This window comes from Piliocolobus tephrosceles, chromosome 18 (assembly GCF_002776525.5).
Source record: "Piliocolobus tephrosceles isolate RC106 chromosome 18, ASM277652v3, whole genome shotgun sequence".
Classification (NCBI taxonomy): Eukaryota; Metazoa; Chordata; class Mammalia; order Primates; family Cercopithecidae; genus Piliocolobus; species Piliocolobus tephrosceles.
Window position 1 is genome coordinate 29,036,896 of NC_045451.1, and position 25,494 is coordinate 29,062,389.

The 25,494-nt window shown below is 38.2% G+C and overlaps 1 protein-coding gene across 1 annotated transcript in view; it reads right to left on the reverse strand.

The window, feature by feature from the left end:
• The window catches only part of DCC (DCC netrin 1 receptor), a 1,259,004-nt gene that overhangs the window by 403,970 nt on the left and 829,540 nt on the right, over positions 1 to 25,494 (reverse strand). Inside the window, exon 8 of the mRNA XM_026455168.2 lies at positions 10,757 to 10,913. Within this exon, the coding sequence (XP_026310953.1) occupies positions 10,757 to 10,913 (157 nt within the window). The remainder of the gene's footprint in view (positions 1 to 10,756; positions 10,914 to 25,494) is intronic.

Consider the following 25,494-nt stretch of genomic DNA (forward strand, 5'->3'; position numbering starts at 1 on the left):
ATAAGAAGAGTTAGTTAATAAGAAACATTTATATTTCATGAATTCTAATTTTAAGAACTTGGAGTTACCTGGTTAAAGTGTCTTGGAAAATAACTGTTTCTATTCTAAAAGCATATCCTTTGACCCACTAACAATAATGTTCCTGCTTTACTCAGATCAGTCCCTGTTGTAACTCTTAAGCACTGACATCTTTTGAAGCATGAAGTCAAGCATGGCAACATGGGATGTAGCACTGTGCAATTTACATTGAGACCTAATTCTGGTCTCAATACTCTGGGTAGAGTATATTCTCCTGTGCCTAGAACTGGTCCCTGCTTTAGTTGGCACTTAAATGTAGTGCATTATAATAATAGCTTTTTCTAGTGTTTTGCCATTAGTCGTCTCGGTTTTTGCTATCATCTATTGACAAAGATACCCTTGTAACACACATAACCTGTCAATTCCATGCCCACAACCTTGTGCTAGCTGCCATTCTAGGTTAATATGATCTCACCTCCATGGAACAAGGTTCAAAGACCTTCATGATGTAGCCCAAAGCTTTGCACAGTCATCTGTGATGATCCATGCTGCCCCAGAACCCCTATGTCCATGTCAGCTTCTCTGCCTTTTCTTATTTTGCTTTCCTTTTTTTTTTTTTTTTTTTTTTTTCATTTCTTTTTCTTTTATTAAAGTTCTGGGATACATGTGCAGAACGTACAGGTTTGTTACATAGGTATACACGTGCCATGGTGGTTTGCTGCACACATCAACCCACCGTCTACATTTGGTATTTCTCCTGATACTATCCCTCCCCTAGCCCCCAGCCCCCAGACAGACCCCAGTGTGTGATGTTTCCCTCCCTGTGTCCATGTGCTCTCACTGTTCAACTCCCAGTTATGAGTAAGAACATGTGGTGTTTGGTCTTCTGTTCTTGTATTAGGTTGCTGAGAATGATGGTTTCCAGCTTCATCCACGTCCCTGCAAAGGACATGAACTCATCCTTTTTTATGGCTGCATAGTATTCCATGGTGTATATGTGCCACATTTTCTTTATCCAGTCTATCATTGATGGGCATTTGGGTTGGTTCTAAGTCTTTGCTATTGTGAACAGTGCTGCAATAAACATATATGTGCATGTGTCTTTATAGTAGAATGATTTATAATCCTTTGGGTATATACCCAGTAATGGGATTGCTGGGTCAAATGTTATTTCTGGTTCTAGATCCTTGAGGAATCGCCACACTGTCTTCCACAATGGCTGAACTAATTTACACTCCCACCAACTGTGTAAAAGTATTCCTATTTCCCCATATCCTCTCCAGAGTCTGTTGTTTCCTGACTTTTAAATGATCACCATGCTAACTGGTGTGAGATGGTATCTCATTGTGGTTTTGATTTGCATTTCTCTAATGACCAGTATGATGAGCCTGGAGTTACCTTCTGTTGACTCACACTTCCGACTCTGGCAAAAACGTGTTTCAAATGAAACCCAATTGGAAACCAATTCAAAAGAAATGTTTACCTGAAACTTCCTACCCTTATATCTTCGAACCCACTACCATTAAATGGTCTCTTTTGTGTTTTCGTTGCTCTTGGTTTATACATCTAGTATATTACGTATCACATTGTATTAATGGACATGCATATTTCTTTGACTTGATTGTAAATTATTTTTAAAAAAGGCCATATTCCATTTATATTTTATTCACACTTAGCATATAGATTCACTGAGCGTAAAATATGACTATGTTGCTGTGGCTCATAATTTTTAAAATAAATGTGAAATTAAAAGAGAATAATTACAGAAAATCTCCACATAATGTGACCTTAGAAATGCCTAGAAAATTGGATTCTATTCTATGTTCCATCCTCATTTATTTCGGTCATCTTTGGCATGTCACTTCACCTTCCTGGGTCTTGATTTCACTATTTGAAAACTGAGAGAGTGGGATCTACTCAAAGAAACCTCACTACTCTAAGACTTCTCATTAGGAATAGAAAATAGAAAATGTCCTATATCCATGTGTGTTTGTGTTAACTGAATTCACTTCTATTTTTACATTTCAGAAGTAGAGTTTACAGATTAAACATGATTCTGCATCTTAGTGGATCATTTGTAGCAAGTCTCTAACATGCATTTTTAGTAAATACATATTATCTTGCCTGAGTGCCTCAGAGTGTTAACATTTAGTTACAACTTGTGAGTTGAGCAACAAATGCTGCCTTGAGGTGTCAAATACTTAATTAGTTGCTTCACGAGGAAGAGTTACATTAACATTCCTTTGTAGAGAAGGAGTTATGTTATTCTTAGTGGAAAGATTTTTAGCATCTCCGTTTTATCTGTTCTACTTTCATTCCTTATTTCTTTAGTGAATGCCAGAATGTTATAACAATTAAAAGATTTCAAAAATGAAATATGGTGTTTAACGAAATAGGACTCAGAGTGATAGCAGAGTGATAAAAGTGATAACCACTCAAATGTCACATTCCTTTTTACCCTAAAACCATAGGTTTGGAAATCAATGCTATCTTAGAAAATTTTCAAGATGTTTCACTGCCAGATAAAGCATAATGAAGACTGGAAATGGGTCTTCTTGTTTAGAGGTATTTCCACTAAGTTTTGGTTAAATTTTCTTTTTTTTTCTCAAATTGTTGAAAAGGATAAATCTAGAAATGAGCTTTTTAAAAAGATGTTTTCCTATAATCTCTGCTTCAACATCAATACACAAGTAAGACTAGTTACGTAACAAATAGCTACTGTAACTGCAAATAAAAAAGCTATATTTTGGGAGTTGGGATAAAACAGATTTTGATTTCAAATTCTTAGTTTGTTTAGTTTCAGCCTCTACCCCCATGATAAATGTGACTGGGTTCTGGGTTCTTTTCTCATTCTGTTTTCTTGGGATGGACCATCTTGCCCTTCTCTAGCTGTAGTGAGCATCCGTATGCTGACACATTCCTGATAAATATCTCTGTCCCAATCTTCTCCTCTGAGTTCCAGATTCCCATTTCCAAGATCCTTCTTGACATTCCCATTTGAATGTTGTAAAGGTATGTAAAGCACAACTTGTCTAAAACTGAATTTATGATCTTCATTTCAAATATGGACCTTTTCCAGCATCCTAATCTCAGCAAATTACACAATCATCTCTACACTGGAACATGCCAGAAACCAAGTGACTGTCCTTGACAACCCCTTCTCCCTCACCATTCATGTGCAATGCATCATCCAGTCCTGTCAGTTTTGCCCTGTAAATATCTACAAAGTTCTCTCCACTGCTTCATCTCCACTGACATACCCTTAGACCAAGCTACCATCAGCTTTTGTTTGAACTTCTGCAATAGCCTGCTAAATGGCTCTGGCACCCACCTGGCTGACCTCTGCTCTAGTTTCCACTTTCTAGTCATGGTCATCTTTTCAAAATGTAGATCTGATTATGACACAGACATCATGCACACATTTCATAAATGCTCTCCCAGAAGCATGTTCCTTTCCACTAAAGCTCTTAACTCAGTGTGTGGTTATACATTTATCAGTAAGATGAACCTTTCAAGATGAACTACTTCCAGAGAATCTGCTGGTTTCTCTTCTATTTTCAATATGCTGCTGGACATGGACATACAGTCAACTTACATTCAACATTTGTTCATTTATATATGACATTTGTGGATGGCATGTTTCATTTTTGAACATGCATTAAGTCCACTGGAGAAATAAAATCACTATTCTCTCATTCAATGAACTAAAAACATTTTGAGGTACAGGGCCATGATTTTATATTTTACAGAGAACTAGAGTGGGGTTCTAAGAAGAAGGCTAACTTTGCCAAGCTTTAAGCCAGGGCCAGAATGTCATGCTTATGATTCTGAGTCTTGTTCTCTTTTTATCACAATATGCTCCCTCATGGATAACAAGCTCCATCAGCTGCAGAGTCCTCAACTCTGAAGAGTGGGGAAAGAATATGTAAACACCACGTTGAAAATGTAATATACCATGAATTCTAAAAGGAATCCTCCATGTCAATCATAAAAAGCTGGTTTCTAATCCTGAACAGTGAGCAGAGGTTTTCTGAGACAGCATAAAGCAATGTGAAGCATATATATGTTGCTGCAAGTTGGAACACCTAGTTCAGCCTTTGTTCTGCCATAAAACAGTGTGTGACCTTGAGCAAGTCAGGGGCTATCTTGGAGGCTTCTCTGCTTCATTTGCAAAATGGAGATACCGGTACCTTATCTGCCTACCTCACAGTGTTATTGTGAGGATTAAATTGAATGATGCTCATAAAAAGTGTTTTAATTCTCTCATCTGCACTCCCACTGTACTTTATATGGAGCTTTTTCAGAAACTGTCTTTCACTTTGTATGGCACAGTGAAGAGATCACTGGACTAGAAACCTGGCATTGAAATCCCAGTTCTAATATTTACTATTTGTGTGGTTTCTTAGCAATATTTTTCAGTCTTTCTGAACGGAGAAAGACATACTCATTTGTGAAACGGATATCATCATAAATACCTTATCTGAGGATCAAATGGGTGAATGTTTGTGAAAGTAATAAAGTCTTCTCTAAATAAGAGCTAAGAAACACCCTTGTATTTCAGTTATTTTAATTTCAAGCACATATGATGATTTGCACATGGCACTAGCTAAGAAGAATAAAATGTTTTGGGTGCACCAAACAAACAGCAAGTGTTTCAGGTGCTTTTATTTAACTTCATTTAATACTCATCACAAACTTACACATCAGATACTATTACTATTCCACGTAAGAAAACAAAGTCACTAGTAATTGGCCCAAAGCCACACAGATGGTAAAATACCAAGCCAGGATTTGAACCCAGGTGGTTCAATTCCACAGCCACATAGCCTTAACATTTTGGCTATACTGTGTTACACTTCATAGGTCATTCTAGTTACAAATGAGAAGTATAATGTGATATATATATATATATCACAAACTTAGCCAGGTGTGGCGGCAGGCACCTGTAGTCCTAGCTACTCAGGAGGCTGAGGTGGGAGGATCCATTGAGCCCAGGTGTTTGAGGCTGCAAGTGAACTATGATGACACCACTGCACTCTCTCCTGAGCAACATAGCAAGACCTCACTTCTCAAAAGAAATACAATAAAAACTCACTAGTGTGTTTTATTACCGGTAAATGTATAATGCAAATCAACTTAGCCATTAAGTCAAAAATTATTGCAAAGAAACATATAAAAGAATTGCATGTCATAATTCTATAAATTCTATAAATCTCAAGAACATTTAGTTCTCTGCCAGGTTAATCCACTAAGGAAGCAAGATGAAAATGGGATTGAGAGTGCCTGCTTTGGACTATGGGCTGCACTAAATTCTAGTTCTAGCACTTACTAGCTGTATAATGGAGGTATAAACTTCTTCTTTAAGTCTCATCTTGGTAAACATACTTTATGTAAGATGTCTAGCCTGGTATCTGGCATAGTAAATGCCCAATAAATGCTTGCTGTTACTGTTGATGATAAAACTGTGGCCTTGGGCATGAGACTTTCCTCTGAGCATTGGTCTCTGAATGTTTAGGTAGCAGGAAGTTAGACTATGATCTCAAAGATCAGTTTTTATTCCTAATGATTTTTAGGTACTAAGAGGGGATAGCTAGATATCTATGAAGGAAGTACTTCACTGCGAATTCTACCTTTCATGTTTTGGAATATATGCTGTTCTTTAACTTATGAAATAAAACACCCCAAGGGGTTGGATAAAAAGATGTGAATTATGGCACTTGCATTATCTACACCATTAACCAGTCAGAAAGATTTGTGATGATCTGAGTTAGAATAACTTTCCTGACAAAGTTATTGCTAATCTGAGAGAAATGTTAAATTCAACACCTTTTAGAAAGTTATTGTGTCAAGCAGCTAAATAAACCTACATGAACAAACAAACATCACAGCTAACTGCTCAGAGACAGTGGCATATTTTATGGCTCTAGTTGAGAGTCAAAAAAGTCAAAATTAATGGAGATAATAGAATAAAATTTTAATATCAACTTTTTTGGAATTAAAGTTTTTATTTAACTGTAGTCAGCTTATTTATCCTCCTCAGTAACACAATTTATTTTATTTGGTAAGAAAAAAAACTATCAAAAATATCATATCTCTCTGCCACCTCTACCACATCAGTTCTGATCAGTGTATGTTTACATGAGGCATGATACTGGACACTTAAGCATGAAATTATGAATATGATGTAGTCTCAATCATCAGGAAAAGAAATACACATGTACTCAACCAAACATCAAACTTGATTAAAGGAGGCAAAGGCCATAACGGTAATGTAATCAAAATGAAGGGGTGAGATAAAGGCGAAATTGGTGAATTCTGAGTTGGAGGACGATAGAGAGTTCCACACAGTAATTAACATTTCAGTTAAGGCATCAAGTTGAAAAATAGCTCAGTGGATAAAGAAGATAAAAGCAGCCTTGCCCGTAGGAATATTACATTGTGGTGAGGAGAAAGGGCATTAGGGAAACAAAATTTGTATGTAGAAAGTAATAAAGACTATGGAGAAAAATAAGAATAAGAAGTGCATAGGGAGTGCCAGGGGTCAGGAAAGACTTCCATGAGAATGTGACATTGCAGCAAAGATTTGGTAGAAATTAGGAAATGATCTATGTGGATCTCTGAGGAGAAGAACATCCTAGGCAGACTGAAGAGCAAGCATAAGGATCTCAAAAGAGGAGGATTCTTGGATATTTAGGAAACATAAGGAAAGTACTACGTGATGAGGTTAGAGAGGTAACAAGAGACAAGAACAAGGACTTCTACTAATTCTGTGAATGAGACAAACAGTCATCACAGGATTTTGAAGCAGAAGAATGGCATACTCTAACTTATGTTTTAAAAGGTTTACTCCAACTGCTATGGTAAGACTAGACTAAGGAGATTACTGCAGTAGTTCCAATGAGACTTGGTTGTACTTAAAGCGGGGGTAAGAAGTGGTAAGACTCAGTATACGTTTTGTTTCTGTTTTTATTTTTTATTTTATTTTATTTTTTTTCTGAGACAGAGTCTTGCTTTGTCACCCAGGCTGGAGTGCAGTGGCATGATCTCGGCTCACTGCCACCTCCACCTCCCAGGTTCAAACAATTCCCCTGCCTCAGCATCCTAAGTAGCCAGGATTACAGGTGCATGCCACCACGCCCAGCTGATTTTTGTATGTTTAGTGAAAATGGGGTTTCACCATGTTGACCAGGCTGGTCTCGAACTCTTGACCTCAAATGATCCACCTGCCTCGGCCTCCCAAAGTGCTGGAATTACAGGCATGAGCCACCGTGCCTGGCCATGTTTTGTTTTTACTTCTTTATTGATTTTAATTGTTTATCATGAAAATTTAAGCAATATAAAATTAGGCAGAATAATATGATGAATCGCTTTATTCCCATAACTCAGCTCAGAATATAAAATCATAGCCAGTCTTCCAGTATTATTATTATTTTATAACAAAATCTGGTATATTATTTCATGGGTTCAAGATATATTTTGATGGTACTGCCAAGACTTGATGATGGATTTCTTAATAAGAATTAAGAATTAATTAAGAGCTAAGAAATATTCCAAAGATTTTGGCCTGATTAATGAGAAATATGAAGATTTCAAAAGTGGGGGGAACTCTGGAATGATAAACTATTTGGTGAGGAGGCACTGGGGTTGAAGGATAACAGGTGTTTGGTTTTGTTCGTAAGTCTTAGATGCCCATGGGGCATTGACGTTGATAAATCAAGTAGGAAAATGTGTATATGAATATGGATTGCAGGTAAAAAAGTTAGGACTAGAGATACAAATTTGGAATACATCAACATGTTCACAGAATATAAAGTCAAGAAGTGGATTAAGGGCTTGAGTCCTGAAGCAATTTGATACGTACAGATTAGAGAAACTGGGAGTAAAAGGTAAAAAAGAGCCTGAAAATGAGCAGCCAGAGTAGAATGAGGAGAGCATGTGCAATAGAAAACTGAGTGAAGAATGAGTCTCACCAAAGGAGAAAGGATCAAATGTGACAAAATTTGCTGATTGCTCAAGTAATATGGAGACTAGTGACCACTGGGTTAGCAACAGGAGGTTATTGGTGAACTTTGATAAGAGCAGTTGCTATTACATTCTAGGGACAAAATCATTATTGGAATATGATGTAAGATATTGGAGTGAAGTTAGACAATTCAAGGAATGTTCCTATGAAAGAGAATAGAGCACGGAGTGGTAAAGGAAAGAAAAGTGAGATTGAAGCAGAATTTGTTGCAATGGAAGATCCAACTACATGCTGATGTGCTGATAGACGTAATTCACCTTAGGGGGAAAAACTGATGATACAGAAGAGAGAAAGAATGGCTGAAGATTTGTTCTTTTATAAGAAAAAAATGGGATCTTGTGCACAAGAGAAGGTTTGGCTTTAAAGAGTACAGGCAGTTGTTTTATGGAAATTTGAGGAAAGACAGATTATATGATTAAAGACACATTTGGGTGAAAAATAATGTCACATATGAAAGCATGTAGAATTCCCCTTCTTATATTACATGAAATTAAAATCAAGGTCATCTAAGAGTGGGGGAAAGGGCGCAGTTTTGGAGATTTGAGAAGAGAGAAAAAGGCATGAAATATCATTAGTAGTGTATGTGAGAGAAGCTGTCTGATAAATGTAGTATAAGAGCCAGTAGCATTAATGGGCAACATGAGATTAGTCACTATGAATTTAAAGTGAGACAAATCATCCCAGTTATACCTTTTCCTCAAGCTATATTCAGCTACAAGAGCACAAGTAAAGAGTAGGTAGAAAGTTACGTTTACTTGAGTTGGTTTTGCTAAGCAAGTAATATGAAATGAGAGTAGCAGGCAAAACGTTGATGCAAGTCAGCAAGTATTTAATTGTTGTGTTTACTGGCTATGGAATTGTAGCTATGGAATAAGTGAAGATAAACAGGAAAGATAAGGGATAGGATGAACGGATTGCAGGTCTCTGTGAAATCAAAGTTTCGTTGTATTTAGAGTTCTAAATAAAGGATAGTAAGACAAAAGTCTGGAGAGTGAGGCAAGAATATGATTGGAAACTCAGATCATGAGAGGTTGCAGTGATTGGTGTTGTAAAGGTTCATGGTATAACCATGGGAGCGAGTAGCCAAGGGGGTATATTGATGCTTAGAATTGAAAGATAAGAACAAGTTCAATAGAAGAGGAAAGGATAAAACTGTATGACAAGCAGGCCTGTAAACAATTATGAAAATAAATGTTTCACTCAAACAGAAATTTCAACAATTTCTCCTTCCCCTTCTCCTTCCCTTTCTTTTACTCATCCTCCTTCTTCCTATTCTTTGAGCCTTAATTTCAGCTTCTTTTCCATATTGTCTCAGAGCTCACACTATTCTGAGCCCTTCCTTTCTGCCTGTGTGGAGGGACTGCCCTGAATTCTTTGCCTGAATTCCCTCAGTTCTCATAGCAATGCTAACAGGTAGAATTTATCTTCCTTTTATTCCTTTTAGCAAAAAAGTATTAGTCGTATTTAATACATTGTTAAACACAGAAACATCACAATTTGATAAATAGGACCATTTTCAAATCTAGCTCTTGCGACTTGAGTGAAAATTTTTTAACCATTACAGATTATAGAAACCACACTTTTACATATATCCATACAGATAGATATAGATAAGGATAGACTGGGGCTAGACTTCCATTGAAAGAAGTCGGAAGTTCCATGTACATGTGTTTGTATAGCAATTTTATTGTATTTAAGAACAGTCACACTTTGGGTCAGTGGAGTGAGTGATCAAAACTGTATTTCAAAAAGATAACTACAAACAGTGAGGAAGATGGATTGGAAGGTGAGGAGCGATTCCCAGAGATCAGGTAAAGATGTTGAAAATAACAGAATAAAGGAAGCATGGCTGAGCTGTGGCCAAGGTAAAGTTGACAAGAATTCATGAGGAATGGTAGTGTTGGGAGGCAGCAATCAGTAAAACATGGCATGAATTTTTTGCTTGGTCAACGAGGATGGAAGATACCAACATAAACTAAGAAAAGAAAGGAAATATATACATAAGGAGAAGACAGTGAGTATGTTTTGGGCAGGTTGAATTTAAGGTGCCTCCTGGAAATCCATGTAAAAACATGAAGATGATTGGGCAAGAATCATTGCTTCCAGTTTTCACAGCTGCACACACTGAAATCCAAGGAACTTAGGGGGCATCATAAGATCACAAATAGTTGCAGAAATAACACTAAAACAAATGCCTGTTTCTTCACAGTAATGAATAATGTTAGTATAAGGCAATATAGGTATGTCTGTGTCTTCACCATTTTTTTTTTTTTTTGATAGGGCATCTTTGTTGCCCAGGCTGGAGTGCAGTGCCAAAATCTTGGCTCACTTCAACCTCCACTTCCCATGTTCAAGCAATTCTCCTGCCTCATCCTCCCGGGTAGCTAGGATGACAGGTGCACACCACCACGCTCATCTACTTTTTTGTATTTTTAGAAAAGACAGAGTTTCACGATGTTGGTCAGGCTGGCCTTGAACTCCTGAACTCTGGTGATCCACCCAACTTAGCCTCCCAAAGTGCTGGGATTACAAGTGTGTCAACAACACTGCTTTTTAAAAATGCACATCTCCAATGGGGGAAATGAGTGAAGGACATAATAGAGATTTCACAGTCTCTCCAAAGTTCCTGCCCAAGATCTCCTCCTGCCATTACCCAATGGTATTGACTTAAAGAGATGACAGATTAAGCTGAATTTTATTGGTAGCATCACCTACCTGTTGTCACCTTCTCTGGAGAAAAAGACCGTGAAGGTTTGAACGTTCCCTTTCACTTCTGCAGGTGGGCGCCAGCTGAGACGGACGAACCGGCTGGAAACCAAGACAGGGACCACATCTCTGGGAGCTGAAGGGAGGACACTGGAGCTTGGGATAGCTAAGGAGAAAGAAGAGCAGGCTATCAGAGGTGTCGGTGCCATAGGTAAGAATTCGGTAAGAAGGCATATCCAACCTATTAGCAAGCATCTCCATGTTATAGTCACCTCGATTCTAAAGGAAGGAAGAAAACCAAGGGAATGCACACATTAAATGGAATAAAAGGTATATTCATTTTTCTTGGGTTTTAAAGTGTGGCTAATGACGTGTATATGATTCCACTGCTTATATGTCCAATTTCTATTACCCATGGGATCTATGAAAATAAGGGAAAAAATGTCTGCTCAGGCAAGAAAAGGGGAGAGAAATTTGGCAATGTGAATTTTTAACAAGCACTTGAGTTCTAGAAAGACCTTACTTCAGAACTGTGGATAATATGATTCAATATTGTGAAAGGATTACACTTCTCATGACATTAACTGATAATAGAAAATGTATTTGGTAAGAGACAAATTATTTTAAGTAATTAATATTTCCCTGAATTGTTTCTGGAATGAAGCAGAGGTTGAATAAGCAAGAAAATGGATAAATGAATAAATGAATAAACTTATGCATCTATATTTGAAGTAAAAGACAGTATTACATTTCAGAAGATAAACTCAAGATATACTAAATAGAAAAAAAATGTGATCATATAGTTTTAATATACAGTAAGTTCACATGATTTCATACCTCTGCCTCCAGGTTCAAGTGATTCTCCTGCCTCAGGCTCTGCAGTAGCTGGGATTACAGGCACATGCACCCATGCCTGGCTAATTTTTGTATTTTTAGTAAAGACGGGGTTTTGACATGTTGGCCAGGCTGTGTTGAACTCCTGACCTCAAGTGATCCACCCACCTCGGCCTCCCAAAGTACTGGGATTACAGGCATGAGCCACCATGCCTGGCCCCAAGGTGATTCTTTAAAATATTCATTTCATAGTACAAAAGACACAGACCAAGTAGGTGTACATACACTGACACTGAGTTTAGTAAAGCACTAATTTGGAAGTTAAGCCAATGGAGACCTCAACATTCTATTACATAGCCATGGACTTACCTGTATTCATAAATGCTTCAGGTAACCAAAAAGTTATCACAAAACCTTATTCCTGTCAGTATCTGTCTACATGTCTACACTGTTCTGATACATTTTTTCTGCTTCAGCCTCCCAAGTAGATGGGATTACAGGCACACACCACCACACCTGGCTAATTTTTGTATTTTTGGTAGAGACAGGGTTTCACTGTGTTGGCCAGGCTGGTCTTGATCTCCTGACCTCAGATGATCCACCTGTCTTGGCCTTCCAAAGTACTGGGATTACTGGCATGAACCACCTCTCTCAGCCTGTTCAGAAACAATTTGAAGTAGTTTATTCATTTATTTTTTAAGACCATAGAAAATTAAGAGCAGAAATGAAAAGTTGATGAAAGTTAACAAAAAGTAGAAGCAATTTTCATGGACTTGTTTGTAGGAACAACTCTGAATTATCCTCAGTTAAAAAACTGTCTTTTCACATATTGAGAGAATTAGTAATATGTAAGAGAGGTTTTTCTATTATATATGTGCATGTGTATTTTGTAGTGTGTGTCTGCTTGGGTGTGTGTGAATTCGTAATTCATCTTTCCTGCAATAACTGTTTTCTTCATGTTTGTTAAAGTTCTCAAGTCTAGGGAATGTGTGTTTCACCTTGACAGATTATCTCTAGTCACAAATCACAGGTATCCATTTGCAGATGTGAAATCTTCAAACTGGCTTTTGTAGTCCATTTCCCCTAGTCTTTATTAAAGTTAGTCTTCATTTTTGCATTCACTTTGTATAGGGACTGGCTAAGTGGTATTACTGCTATGACTTAAACTCTACTAGCTAGAAAAAAATCATCTGGGGAGTGGAAATACCCTGTTTCCTAATGGTTCCAGAAACCTTATCAATTTACAATTCTTACTAGTTATACAGAGAAAGAGAGGTTTTAAAGAATGGCAAAAACACAAAAGTATTTGAAGCTATTTCTGACTCCAGATTCTTTGACTATTTCTTTGTAGATAAAATTTCGCCTTGCTCTCTGGATCAGTACAGTATTTGAAATAAATGGAAGAGTGGCAGTGAGTTAGTCAATCTTTTATAGTAGAGTGGTGAGGGAGGGGAAAAGATTGATGCCTGCGGTTGGAGTATCTCTCTCAAAAATATGGGTGATATTAAGCTTCTTGACAAAAACCTTTACTTCCACACATCACAGGCAGCTCAGACTAACACACTGGAGTGAATTTATTCTCTCCCTCCCCCTCAGCCTGCTTCTCCCCCTGGGTCATATTCAAGTTGTCCTCTCAGCTGCCCAGCCCAGAAACCCGAAGCCCATCCCTGATTCCTGACTCTCCTTCACTTACTGCATGCTAAGGTTCCCTGCTCCTGAAAATCTCATTAATCTACCCACGCTATTGCATCTCCACTGCCACGCTTCCATTGACACCATCGTTCTCTCTCACTGGAATTACCACAAGTGTCCCCCAGCTCCTCTGACTTCCTTAAACTCACCTTCCTCAAATATATTATCTGTGTAACATTCAGAATGAGCTTATGAAAATATAAATCATGTCACTCTACTACTTATTTTTCCTCCACACATCCTCTTCGGGGCAAGCTCCAAACTTCTTAATTAGCTTGCTGGCCTGACTCCTGCTGACCATGGGTCTTGGGTGACTTTCTCCATAAACAAGGCTTCAGAAAAGGACTTTTGTGCAAGTCCTACATTTGGGAAATGATCCCAGAAACACCAGCAGGGAGTCAGGAAGTGAGACAGGGCAGGGAGGGACCTATCGGAAGAGTGGGTTATCTATATGGTTATTCCTGTGGGAAACTGAAGGGCAATTCCATCAGGGACTCTAGGAGTCAGTATAGGACATGCCTCAGAGTTAATCATCCCTCAGGGGAGCAGATAGGGGTATTTGTCTACCTACTCCTTCTCCATCATTTGTTGAGGGTGATTCCAGGGGCTTATGACTTTCCTGAACAACGGTCTAGTGTGTTCCTACAGCAAGACAGAAAATACCTTTGGGCAGAGGCTTGCAGAGGTGCAGTTAGCAACGATCAGTAGCTCTGCTCACTCAGCAAATATTCAAACAGCTCAGATCACCTGTCCTCCTTGTCTAAGTGCAGAGGAGAGAGTGGTGAACAGCAGACGAAGCCATTGTTCTCATGGTGCTTATGTGGAAGCTCCTTAGCTTCTTGATGCTTCTACATTAAGAATGTTCTCCTCATGCTGAGCACCCTGCAATTCTCTAGGGCCTTCACAAAAGCAGATCCCACACCTTAGCAAGCCCCTCGCACTCATCTGCCTACCTTCTACTTTCCCTCTTAGTTTAGTTGAGGTATTGTTTCCCGTGGAAAGACTGACTGAAAGTATTTGGAAAATATATAAAAATCAAGTGACATAATATTAAAAAGCATGTTTTTAAATCTTTAAAATAATAAATCATCTTATTGAAAAGTGGGGTTCAACTTGACAAATAATGCAAGAAATACACATTAAAGTAAAGCCTGAAAAATAATCAATCAGAGGCCACTTTAAAGAAGGTGAATATCTCACGTCGGCCAGGGTGTGGCACTCTCACAGGCTCCCTGTTGAAGTGTGTGTGAGCACTACATGTTCAGAAGTAAATGTGGCAAAATCGTTTTAAAAAAAAATCCATAGCATTAGGCCAAACATTCTCATTTCTATAAATTTATTATTTAAAAAATAACAAATCCCTCCTCCATCAGTATATCAATCTGAAATTATAGATAGCACATGTACTCAAAATTTAATACCTCTATAACTTACCAGTGATTAAAAAATGGGATTCTTACTAGATTTTTGAGAAAAAATATTTTTAAACATAAAATTAATAATAACTTGATGAAAGCTTTCTGGAATTTTCAAGAAGTTAGACAAATAAGTTTTATACAAACAAGAGGGAAATTTTCCAATCTTGTTCCTTGAAGAGCACCTCATTCCTACAGGATGTCAACATCACAAACTAGTTGGCATCTCCATCCACCCAGGGAGTGCCAGAGAGGAGGGCAAGGGGCAATGGCAGGCAGGCAGATGCTCCTCCCTCTCTTCTCCTTAGACTTCAGGAAGTGTCTTCTCACAGAGCTGGTCTAGACTCACATGGCACAAAGCTCAGAAGAGAATTAATCACGGACTCTTTACCTCAATTTAAACAGGCGTTATATTAAAAGGGAGGAACACAGTTTTAACAAAGGAATGGCTTCTTATCTTATACAGGGGAATTAATTTTGTTCTTACTAATCCTCCATGCTTTCTCTCAACAGTAACTTGCCTTCAAATAAGGTCTCAATAAAGAACCAATCAGGACTTCTTTTCTTTGCTCTTGGAGGCCTAATCTCCAGTCTGGCCCTAATCTCTCTGGCCCATTACTGTTGCCATAGCTACAGCTTCTTTATCTGTTGTCATGGAGAAGAGGAGGCGAATTTGCCACACTATAATGATAGTCTTTTTTTCTTTAAAGAACACCTTTAAAAATTTTTTAATAATAGCCAAATCCAGGAAAGAGTGATAATTTTTATAGATAATGAAAAGCCAAATATATATATAGTTTTGAAGCCAAAAAATAATAACATTTTGCTTAGGCCCCTGCAATAGCCTTGGTAACAATGATACTATTGGATTAATTTTTTAAATAAAGCTTCAATTTTTCTACATACCAAAGACTTTTTCTGTCACGTTATTATACAGTGTTTATGAGCATGAATTTTTATCTGAGCTTACTGATAGTCCACAACCTTCATTCCCTATGATGTATATGAAAGATAAGAGGTATTCATAACAACAAAAATATTTAATTTACATTAAACCTCAAACAAGCCAATAGAACTGTTTCCTTGTTTCATTCCCCATGTTGCTCACTAAAATATTACAAATGTAGCCACCAAATCAACTAGCTGCTTTATTAGCTGCATCTCTTTTATTAGTCTGCATCTTAACCTCTTAATAAAAATAATATGTAAATATATATTATCAGGGAAATAACAGAAAACACTTCATTTTCCTAAGAGCAAACAACTATCATTTCTCCTTTTGATTTTTTTTCTTGTTGTTCCCTTGACATCAAACTCTAGCTTTTTATTGTCTAAATGAAGAAGTGGATAAACCTAAATTATAGTTAATTTTTTATACTTCATAAAGTTATTTCACACAATTATCAAAAAAAAAGAAGTATGGCTGTGTATAATTAAAACTTATAATGAATAAATTTTTTTCTAAAATGTTACATTATTTTCAAAATGGAACGAATCATGACTTTTTGTGGTAGTGGATTAAGAACTTTAGAAAAAGTAAGAAATGTAGATTTTATAAAATAGTTATTTGAAACCATTTTTTTTTGAGACAGAGTCCCGCTCTGTCGCCCAGGCTGGAGTGCAGCCGCTGGATCTCAGCTCACTGCAAGCTCCGCCTCCCGGGTTTACGCCATTCTCCTGCCTCAGCCTCCCCAGCAGCTGGGACTACAGGCGCCCGCCACCTCGCCCGGCTAGTTTTTGTATTTTTAGTAGAGATGGGGTTTCACAGTGTTAGCCAGGATGGTCTCGATCTCCTGACCTCGTGATCCGCCCGTCTCGGCCTCCCAAAGTGCTGGGATTACAGACTTGAGCCACCGCGCCCGGCCTGAAACCATTTTTTATCTTAATATGAGACGAAAATTAATGTATTCCATAAAATCTCATTAAATAATCATTTATTTATTTGTTTTCTAATTGCCAGATAACATTGTATGCTTTTATCCTGTATAACACGATACTTTGAGGCATATATATATCGTGAAATGGTAAAATCTAGTTGATTAACATGCATTGCCTCACACACATAAAATAATGTATTGAGTAGGTACATTTTAGATAAAAATGAATAATGAATATTGATGGAATATCTATCACGTTCCTACTGTTATGCATGAAGCTAATAATAATTTATTTTTAAGCCCTGAGTTTTGACCTCAGAGAACAGGAAATTAATCTGAGGACTCAAGGTTTCCCCTGTAAACTATTGAAAAGTTAGAAACAGTCACTCACTTACAAATGAGTCCCATTCTAAAGTTTGGGTAGAAAAGTTATTTAGACGTTAGAACACATCACCTCACTAAATGATTTCTATTCTGTTTCCAGATACCTATTTAATTTGTACATTAACCATCATAGTAATAATGCTATGAAATTGAATCATACCTTGTATGTACTCTTTAATAAAATGAATTTAAGCATCTAATTATTAATCTAATTAATGTTAATTGAAAATGTACTGTGTGCAAGGCACTGAGTCAGAAGCTGTTCAATCCATTTCCAGATACCAGAGGGAAAACCAGCTTGGTCTTACTGCCTACCCAACTTGGCTTCACCCTCTAGGATGCATTTGCTGCCACCTCCAATATTACTCCTTTCATACCAGCTATACTTTCTCAGTTGTCATCAGCATGGGGCCTGAAGGATCTAAGCCTGAAAGATACAGTTGAGGGTCTCTGATAGTGTGGAACTAGGTTTCAGGAGTGTACAAAGGCTTTACTTTCAGAACAGCCTCCTTGCTACCTCTCAGTTCTCCATGCTGAACTGCTCAATTCCATGAAGACGTCATGCTTATACCTCTGCTACTTTTGTGTGCTGCAAACTGAGCAGGAATACCTTCCTCCAATTGCTTTGCTGCTCTGACGTGGGGGCCTCCTTCACTTTCAGTTAGAGTGTAACTTCACTGATGTCCAGCCTGGCTTAGGTCCCTCTACCTGGGTGTTCACAGGATCAGGACAAGATGAGCACTCTTGTCAGGGCACTTCCCTGTACTCCAACAATCTGGTCATTTTTGATGTTGTTGTTGTTGTTGTTATCCTATTACAAATTGTATGCTCTGTGAAAGAAGGAACCAAGTCTAAACTGTTTATCACTTTAATCTCCCGTCATTATCACAGTATATGTTAGCCATATCATAGGTATGCATTAAATTATTGCAGGGTCCAGCTAAATGGAAGGCTTTGCAAATTCGTGAGATTATGTTAAGACTTTGGCTGGAAAATTCTTTTTCAGAACCCTGTACAGTGCTTGTTTGAGAATATGCACTGGGAGAAGACAGAGCATTACTGCAAACTAGTTATGTTCATTATTATTAATTTGCAGATAAATTACAAAGTAGAATGAAAAACCAAGCTCAGAGGAAGGTTCTAAGGAAATGCAGGTTTGGGGTGAGAACCTTTTTTTTTTTTTTTTTTTTTTTTTTGAACCAAATGGAGAAGGGGAAATATATCACAACCTGCTCTGTCACAGCTTGTCAGCCTTGATCCCTAGAGGAAGCTCTGGTGGCAAGCTTTCTACATTGTGCCAAGCAACGGAGGTGTGTTCATAGAAGGATGCTTCCTGAGGGAAATAATGCTTTCATTAAGAAGCAAAAAGGAAGCTTGAGAATTTGGTTTGGGCTGACCTTGTATCCAGAAGGGGACCTACAGGTCTGTTATAGAAAGTGTGATTCTTATCTCAGAATCATACATCAAAGAGTATGGCCAAATAAAAGTTGTATGCTAAAAGGATTTCCTATGGCCACACAAAGACATAAACTGAGAAACAAATTCTGGGAAGTATTTTCATATCAGCAGCGATAACTATAGCTCTCAGAGTTTGAGCTCTTTTCAGACAAAAGGAGGAGAAAAATATTATCTGACAAACTGGCCAACCAATACATGTGCAACTAAAGGTTTTATGCTCAGATCTGCACATTGTAGGTATGTAAAAGCATACATCATATGCTTTTAATAATTCCTTTATCTCCAAATTGCTTATTTAGGAAAGTGCCTCTTAAAGAGTTTATGAAGATGCAGCAAGTGCCACATGCAGCTTGGCAAAGTGGCTAGGGCATCATGTATGTAAATAAATAAATTTGACTAGCAAACTGCAATTAAATGGTATGGGCCTTGCTCCCTACTCCTGAGCTCTGTGATTGTGTTATTTGGAAAGGTATTTAGCCTCTCTGTGCCTTAATTTCCACATTAAAAATGGTACAAAATATTTAGTGTACAGAGTTGTTAAGTGATAATGAGAAATGGATTCTAAGGGCTGCTCACCATACCTAGCATAGATATGTATTCAATAAATGGCTGTTATTATCATTTGTTTATCTTTAGATCTTGAGAGCAGAAAGCCTATTTCTGTTGGTCCAGTTTCTTGATGTTTGTCTGGAGATGTAGGAACTCTCATAGAAAGGCATTGGGAGGCCAGGCGCAGTGGCTAATGCCTGTAATCCCAGCACTTTGGGAGCCTGAGGCGGGTGGATCACGAGGTCAGGTATTCAAGACCAGCCTGGCCAAGAGGGTGAAACCCTGTCTCTACTAAAAATACAAAAACTAGCCAGGAGTGGTGGTAGGTGCCTGTAATCCCAGCTGCTCTGGAGACTGAGGCAGAGAATTGCTTGAACCTGGGAGGGGGAGGCTGCAGTGAGCCGAGATCACGCCACTGCATTCCAGCCTGGGCAACAGAGTGAGACTTTGTCTTAAAAAAAAAAAAGGCATTGGGAAGTTTTGAGCTAGCTTTGAGTCTGGTAGATCAAGTAAGTTGAGGACAAGCGTGCTTCTTCTGTAGAAGGAAAGTACGTTGTCACTTCAACATCCTTCTCTACATAACTTTTCAGGTTGCAGAGAAAAATCCATCAGTAATTTTCTTTTTAAAAATTTGTATTGTCCCATATTTCTGCTCCAATAAGAGTTTATTTCATTTCAGGTCTCTTTTCTCTCTTTGTATTTTCTTACTAATCATTGCACCCTTTCCATCTGTCACTATACCAGGGCTTTGTGAGGACACCTTTAATCATCTTTCTCATCAATGTCTCTTCCTGGCATCTTTCCCCAACTACAGAAGAGTTATGCTTCTACCCAATTGCAGCTCGCTTTGTTTCTACCCTTTCCCTTGAGTTTATGTCATTGAATTCTCAGTCATTGTTTATCCATTCTCCATGCCCAGAGACCCTAAACGTGCCATTTCAATCATTCCCTTGTCACCAGTTTCCTCTGGGGATAAAGACTGACAGGCTGTGACAGCTCCCCTCCCACCCTTCATGTGCATCACCATCCTTCCCCTCATCCCAGCCATATGGTGCTTTGTCCCAGGCTGGCAGGCAATCCTGTCCTCTGCCGGTGAAGAACATCTGAAGAACACATGCGTTGCTGATATAGATCAGTATGTCAGGCTTTAAGAAGCAGTGCTTCCTCCCTGCAATTTCCTTTGGTGATGAGACGCTACTAAAGTAAAATAGCTGACAAGTTGTGTTGTTAAGGGAAAAAAATAATGAAATCAGTGCTACGAAGTTCAATTTTGTATGTGTGCGTTAAACAACTAAATGTTTCCAGTGAGAAACTCAAGTAAAGATACATGGAAGATAATACAACTTAAGAAGAACCAAAGGTTTAAGCTACTCTCTTTAGTAATGTAGGTCATTTAAAGAGCTCCTTTTACCATTGTAGGATACTAGGCAACTCATTAAAATGGCTCCAATCCTACTTGATGGCAACCTTCCAACTCTCCCTATAGGACTATGGTGTCAGGATAGCTGTGGAAATGCTCATTTCTAGGATATGCTCATTCAATCTAAAAAAAATTATCTGAGAATCAGAGTTGCAGAATGACAGGTTCACTAAATCCTATGTTTCAAATAGACAGGATAATAACAGGTGTGTGAGGTGGCACCACAGGCCAAGAATGTATTGACTGTGTATGGCGTGGAGGTTTATTAAGCATTTGTATGCAGTACAGTTGGCTCCAACCCCTTGCTACCCATCCCTAAATTTTATAGCCACCAAAACAAATTAAAGGGGAATAAAAATGAAGCAAATAAAAGAAGGTATAAAACTAAGATAAATTATTACTTATTCCAATTAAGTTTATAGAAGTAGAGTATTATGCCACTGTTATGAAGTCACTGCAAAACAAAAGGGGGCATACTAGGTATACAAAGCATGTTTCCTTAGATTCCTTTTTGTTTTCAGGTTTGACCATCCAGGACTCTACATTTCTGAGAGAGAGAAAGAAAAAGGCCCCGACTACTTCTATTCTAGTCCTCTTTCTGAGAAGGAGGATGGTGAGCATGTAGGACTTGCAACTACAGCTGAGTCATCACTCACATAGCTCATTCTTTCTCTTTCTTAAAGTATTGCAGTGAAGAAAATGATAGCTAAGCTATCAACCATAGAACAGGCATATTGACCTGAATCTAGTACTTACACTTTAAATCTATAAAGTAGGAAAATAAAAACAATAACCACCAGAGATGATTAATAAAACACATTATATAATCATAAATTGTGGCAGTGCATCAAAGTCCGTATTTCCCCGGTCACTCTAAATAGAAAAATATTAATTCCTCCAGAAAAGATGGGTCTTTTAAAAAGTCTTGTTTAATTAAAAAAAAAATCATTAAATGTATTATTTACCTAAAGATCCATATTGATTTGAGTTATGGTTGATCAATATATCTATTAGTTCAAACTATAACACAGCACATGTGGAATACTAAAATATAGGATACAGATGTTCATCCGCCGTAACAAATGTATCTATTTTAAGTTTCATTCCTTGTTGCTATTGTAGCTGAGGCAAAGCATATGCTTGGCAGGTATTCTCATGTTCACTAATCTTCATCAAGATGTAAGTGGTATATATGATCAGTGACCTTTTTTTCCTTGAATAAAGTAAAAAGAACTATAGAATTGGCTTTGTAGACAAGGCTTGCTATGAGTTGAGTGTTTTTGTCCCTCTGCCCTTCAGGTTGAAATTTAACCTCCAAAGCAACAGTATTGGGAGGTATGGCCTTTCAGAGGTGATTGAGTCATCAGGGCTCTGCTCTCATAAATAGGATTCATTGCTCTTGTAAAAGGGCTTGACAGAGAGTTTGCCCCTGTTTTTGCCCCTTCCATTCCTTCTGTCATGTGAGGACACCAAATTCCTGCCCCATGAAGGACATAGCCACAAGGTACCATCCCAGAAGCAGACAGCAGTCCTCACCAGACAACCACACCTACTGATGCTTTCACCTTGTGCTCCCAGCCTCCAGAACTGTAAGAAATAAATTTCTGTTTTTCATAAATCATCAAGTCTATGGTGTTTTATTTTATTTTTGTATTTTGGAGACAGAGTCTTGTTCTGTCACCCAGGCTAGAGTGCAGTGGCATGATCTTGGCTCACTACAACCTCTGCCTCCCGGGTTCAAGACTCAGTCTCCCAAGGAGCTGGGATTACAGGTGTGTGCCACCATGCCCAGTTAATTTTTGTATTTTTAGTAGAGATGAGGTTTCATCATGTTGACCAGGCTGATCAAACTCCTGGTCTCAAATGGCTCACCCATCTCAGTCTCCCAAAGTGCCAGGATTACAGCTGTGAGCCACTGTGCCTGGCCCAGTCTGTGGTATTTTGTTATAGCAGTACAAAAGACTATATTCTCTTCCATTTAGCAGCTGGTTAAATACCTTCTAGGTGCAGGTACGTCAGTCCCTAAATTCACTACTAAGGGTCTATCATTCTATGAAGCAGCAATAGCTTCCATCTCTCTATTTTCCTCCTTATTTTTCTATTTATTTCTTTCTCTCTTCTCTCTTTCTTTCTCCCCTTGTTTTTTCCTTGAAAACAATTCATCGGTGTCTGGTAAGGGCTTCATAGATGATACCTGTTGCTGCTTCCTCACAAGGTAGAAGAGGCAAGACAGCTCCCTTCAGCCCCTTTTAGGACATGAATCCCACTCATAAAAGCAGAGCCCTCACAGCTGAATCACCTCCCAAGAGGCCCCACCACTTAATACCAACACAATGGGGATTAAGTTTCAACATGAATTTTAGAGGGACACAAACATTCAGACCATATAGCCACTTGTTCTAAAGACAGCATAATACAGAAAAAGATGAGAATTAGGAGATAAAAGCAATAAAACTTGATGATATGACATTATCATATCTCCCATTCCTGAATTTCTTCCAAACTTAAAACATTATAAAAACACCCCTCTTCTCCCACATGACCATCAAGACACAAATACAGTGGATAATGCCCACAACGTACCTTGAGTTCAGTCACATACAGTCTCAAAATATAAAGGAAAACAAATGGCACTAGCCCCTGACTTGACTATTTCACCATCTTCCTATATATTGGAAATTCAGAGGTGAATAGATATTGGCTATTTGATATGGTTTGACTGTGTCCCCACCCAAATCTCATCTTGAATTGTAGCTCTCACAATTCCCATGTGTCCTGGGAGAGACCTGGTGGGAGGTAATTGAATCATAGGGGCGGGTCTTTCCCATGCTGTTCTTGTGCTGGTGAATATGTCTCATGAGATCTGATGGTTTTATAAGGGGAAGTTCCTTTGCACAAGCTCTCTCTTGCCTGCCGCCATGTAAGATGTCCCATGCTCTTCCATCATGATTGCCAGGCCTCCCCAGCCAGGTGGAACTATGAGTCAGTTAAACCTTTCTCCTTTATAAATTACCCAGTCTCAGGTATGCCTTTATTAGCAGCATGAGAACAGACTAATCCACTATTGAAATGGGAAGGCAGTTGTAAGAATATGTAAAAACCAGAACCCACGAAAAGAAATATTGATATTGTGAATAGTGCCGCAATAAACATTCACAATATCAATATTTCTTTTCGTGGGTTCTGGTTTTTACATATTCTTACAAGTGCCTTCCCATTTCAATAGTGGATTAGTCTGTTCTCATGCTGCTAATAAAGGCATACCTGAGACTGGGTAATTTATAAAGGAGAAAGGTTTAACTGACTCATAGTTCCACCTGGCTGGGGAGGCCTGGCAATCATGATGGAAGAGCATGGGACATCTTACATGGCGGCAGGCAAGAGAGAGCTTGTGCAAAGGAACTTCCGCTTATAAAACCATCAGATCTTAAATGTCCATCTGTGACAGACTGGATTAAGAAAATGTGGCACATATACACCATGGAATACTATGCAGCCATAAAAAACGATGAGTTTGCGTCCTTTGTAGGGACACGGATGCAGCTGGAAACCATCATTCGTAGCAAACTATCACAAGAACAGAAAACCAAACACCGCATGTTCTCACTCATAGGTGGGAACTGAACAATGAGATCACTTGGACTCGGGAAGGGGAACATCACACACCGGGGCCTATCATGGGGAAGGGGGAGGGGGGAGGGATTGCATTGGGAGTTATACCTGATATAAATGACGAATTGATGGGTGCTGATGAGTTGATGGGTGCAGCACACCAACATGGCACAAGTATACCTATGTAACAAACCTGCACGTTATGCACATGTACCCTAGAACTTAAAGTATAATAAAAAAAAGTTAAAAAAAAGAAATATTGATAAATATGACTGTATTGAAACAAAAACTTCTACATGAGGAAACATAATAGGGAGATGGAGATAAGAATGACAATCTGAGACATTTTCTATATTACTAAGAGCATTAACATTCCTAATATGCAGGGCTGTTTCATATCAAACTATTCAAAGAAAAGAAGATGGTAAGTAAGCTACAGTTAGAAAAGATGATAATAGAAAGGGTCAGTATCTGTACCTTTCATTTCAATATCTTTGAATATTCTATTGTAATTTCATCCTCCAGATAATTATTAATTCCACCAAAGAGAATTATTTCACTATAATAAATGTCAACATAAGAATACAAAACACTGTGGCCTTCACCTTCAAAGTGTGAAAATTTGTTAAGCTTCAAATGGGATGGAAACAATCATTCTCACACCTTTGGCTACTTAAAGCAAAAAGTAAATTATATAATATATTCATAAGTAAATATTTTGATGGAATAAAAAAATTACCTGTGTAAAGTTCACAACTTGGTGCCACGCTTCCTGAAATATTTTTAAATTACTGTAACATGTAGTTTGCGATTCTGCAGCTACTATGCAATAAGCATGAAGATAGAGTTACAAAATCTAACTCACTCTGGTCTCTGGCTTCCTGCTGCTGCTCTAGGGTCTGAACACAAAGCACAGTATGATATTTAAAGAAATTCACTAAGGGATGACTAGAAAATAAGACAAAACAACTCAAGATGAACCAGAGGTGACTTCACCCCTCTTTGCCATCCAGCTATGTCATGAGCCAAACATGTAAACTATCTGTTCTGGTGTCTAATTCTTTTGGGTAGAGGTAAGGATAGGAGATCTGGAGATTGTAAGAGTTTTATTCTTAAACTCTTTCTGGGCAATCAACCTGTATTCTCAAAAGGAGGAGGCACTGCTATAAGATGACAGCACACTAGCTATACTGCCTTCTGTAACTATCTAGAGTTGTATTAGATAATTAACACAGCATATGGTACAATCATGTTAGACCTTAGTCATAGAGTTGACAGCAGCCATTAAAAAGAGAGGTGAGGAGGCTGGGGACTGGGCTAGATTTGAGATGCTTGCTTCCAAAGAAAAGAGTATGGAGATGAAAAAATATTAATTTCAGAGTAAAATCCTGGCCAGCTCAGCCACCACTTAGTAAGTAGTAAAAGTTATTATCCTCAGTGATGTCATGTGGCTGTCATGTATCCTTGATATTATGTGGCAAGAAGTACATTGCCCCTCTGTGGTAT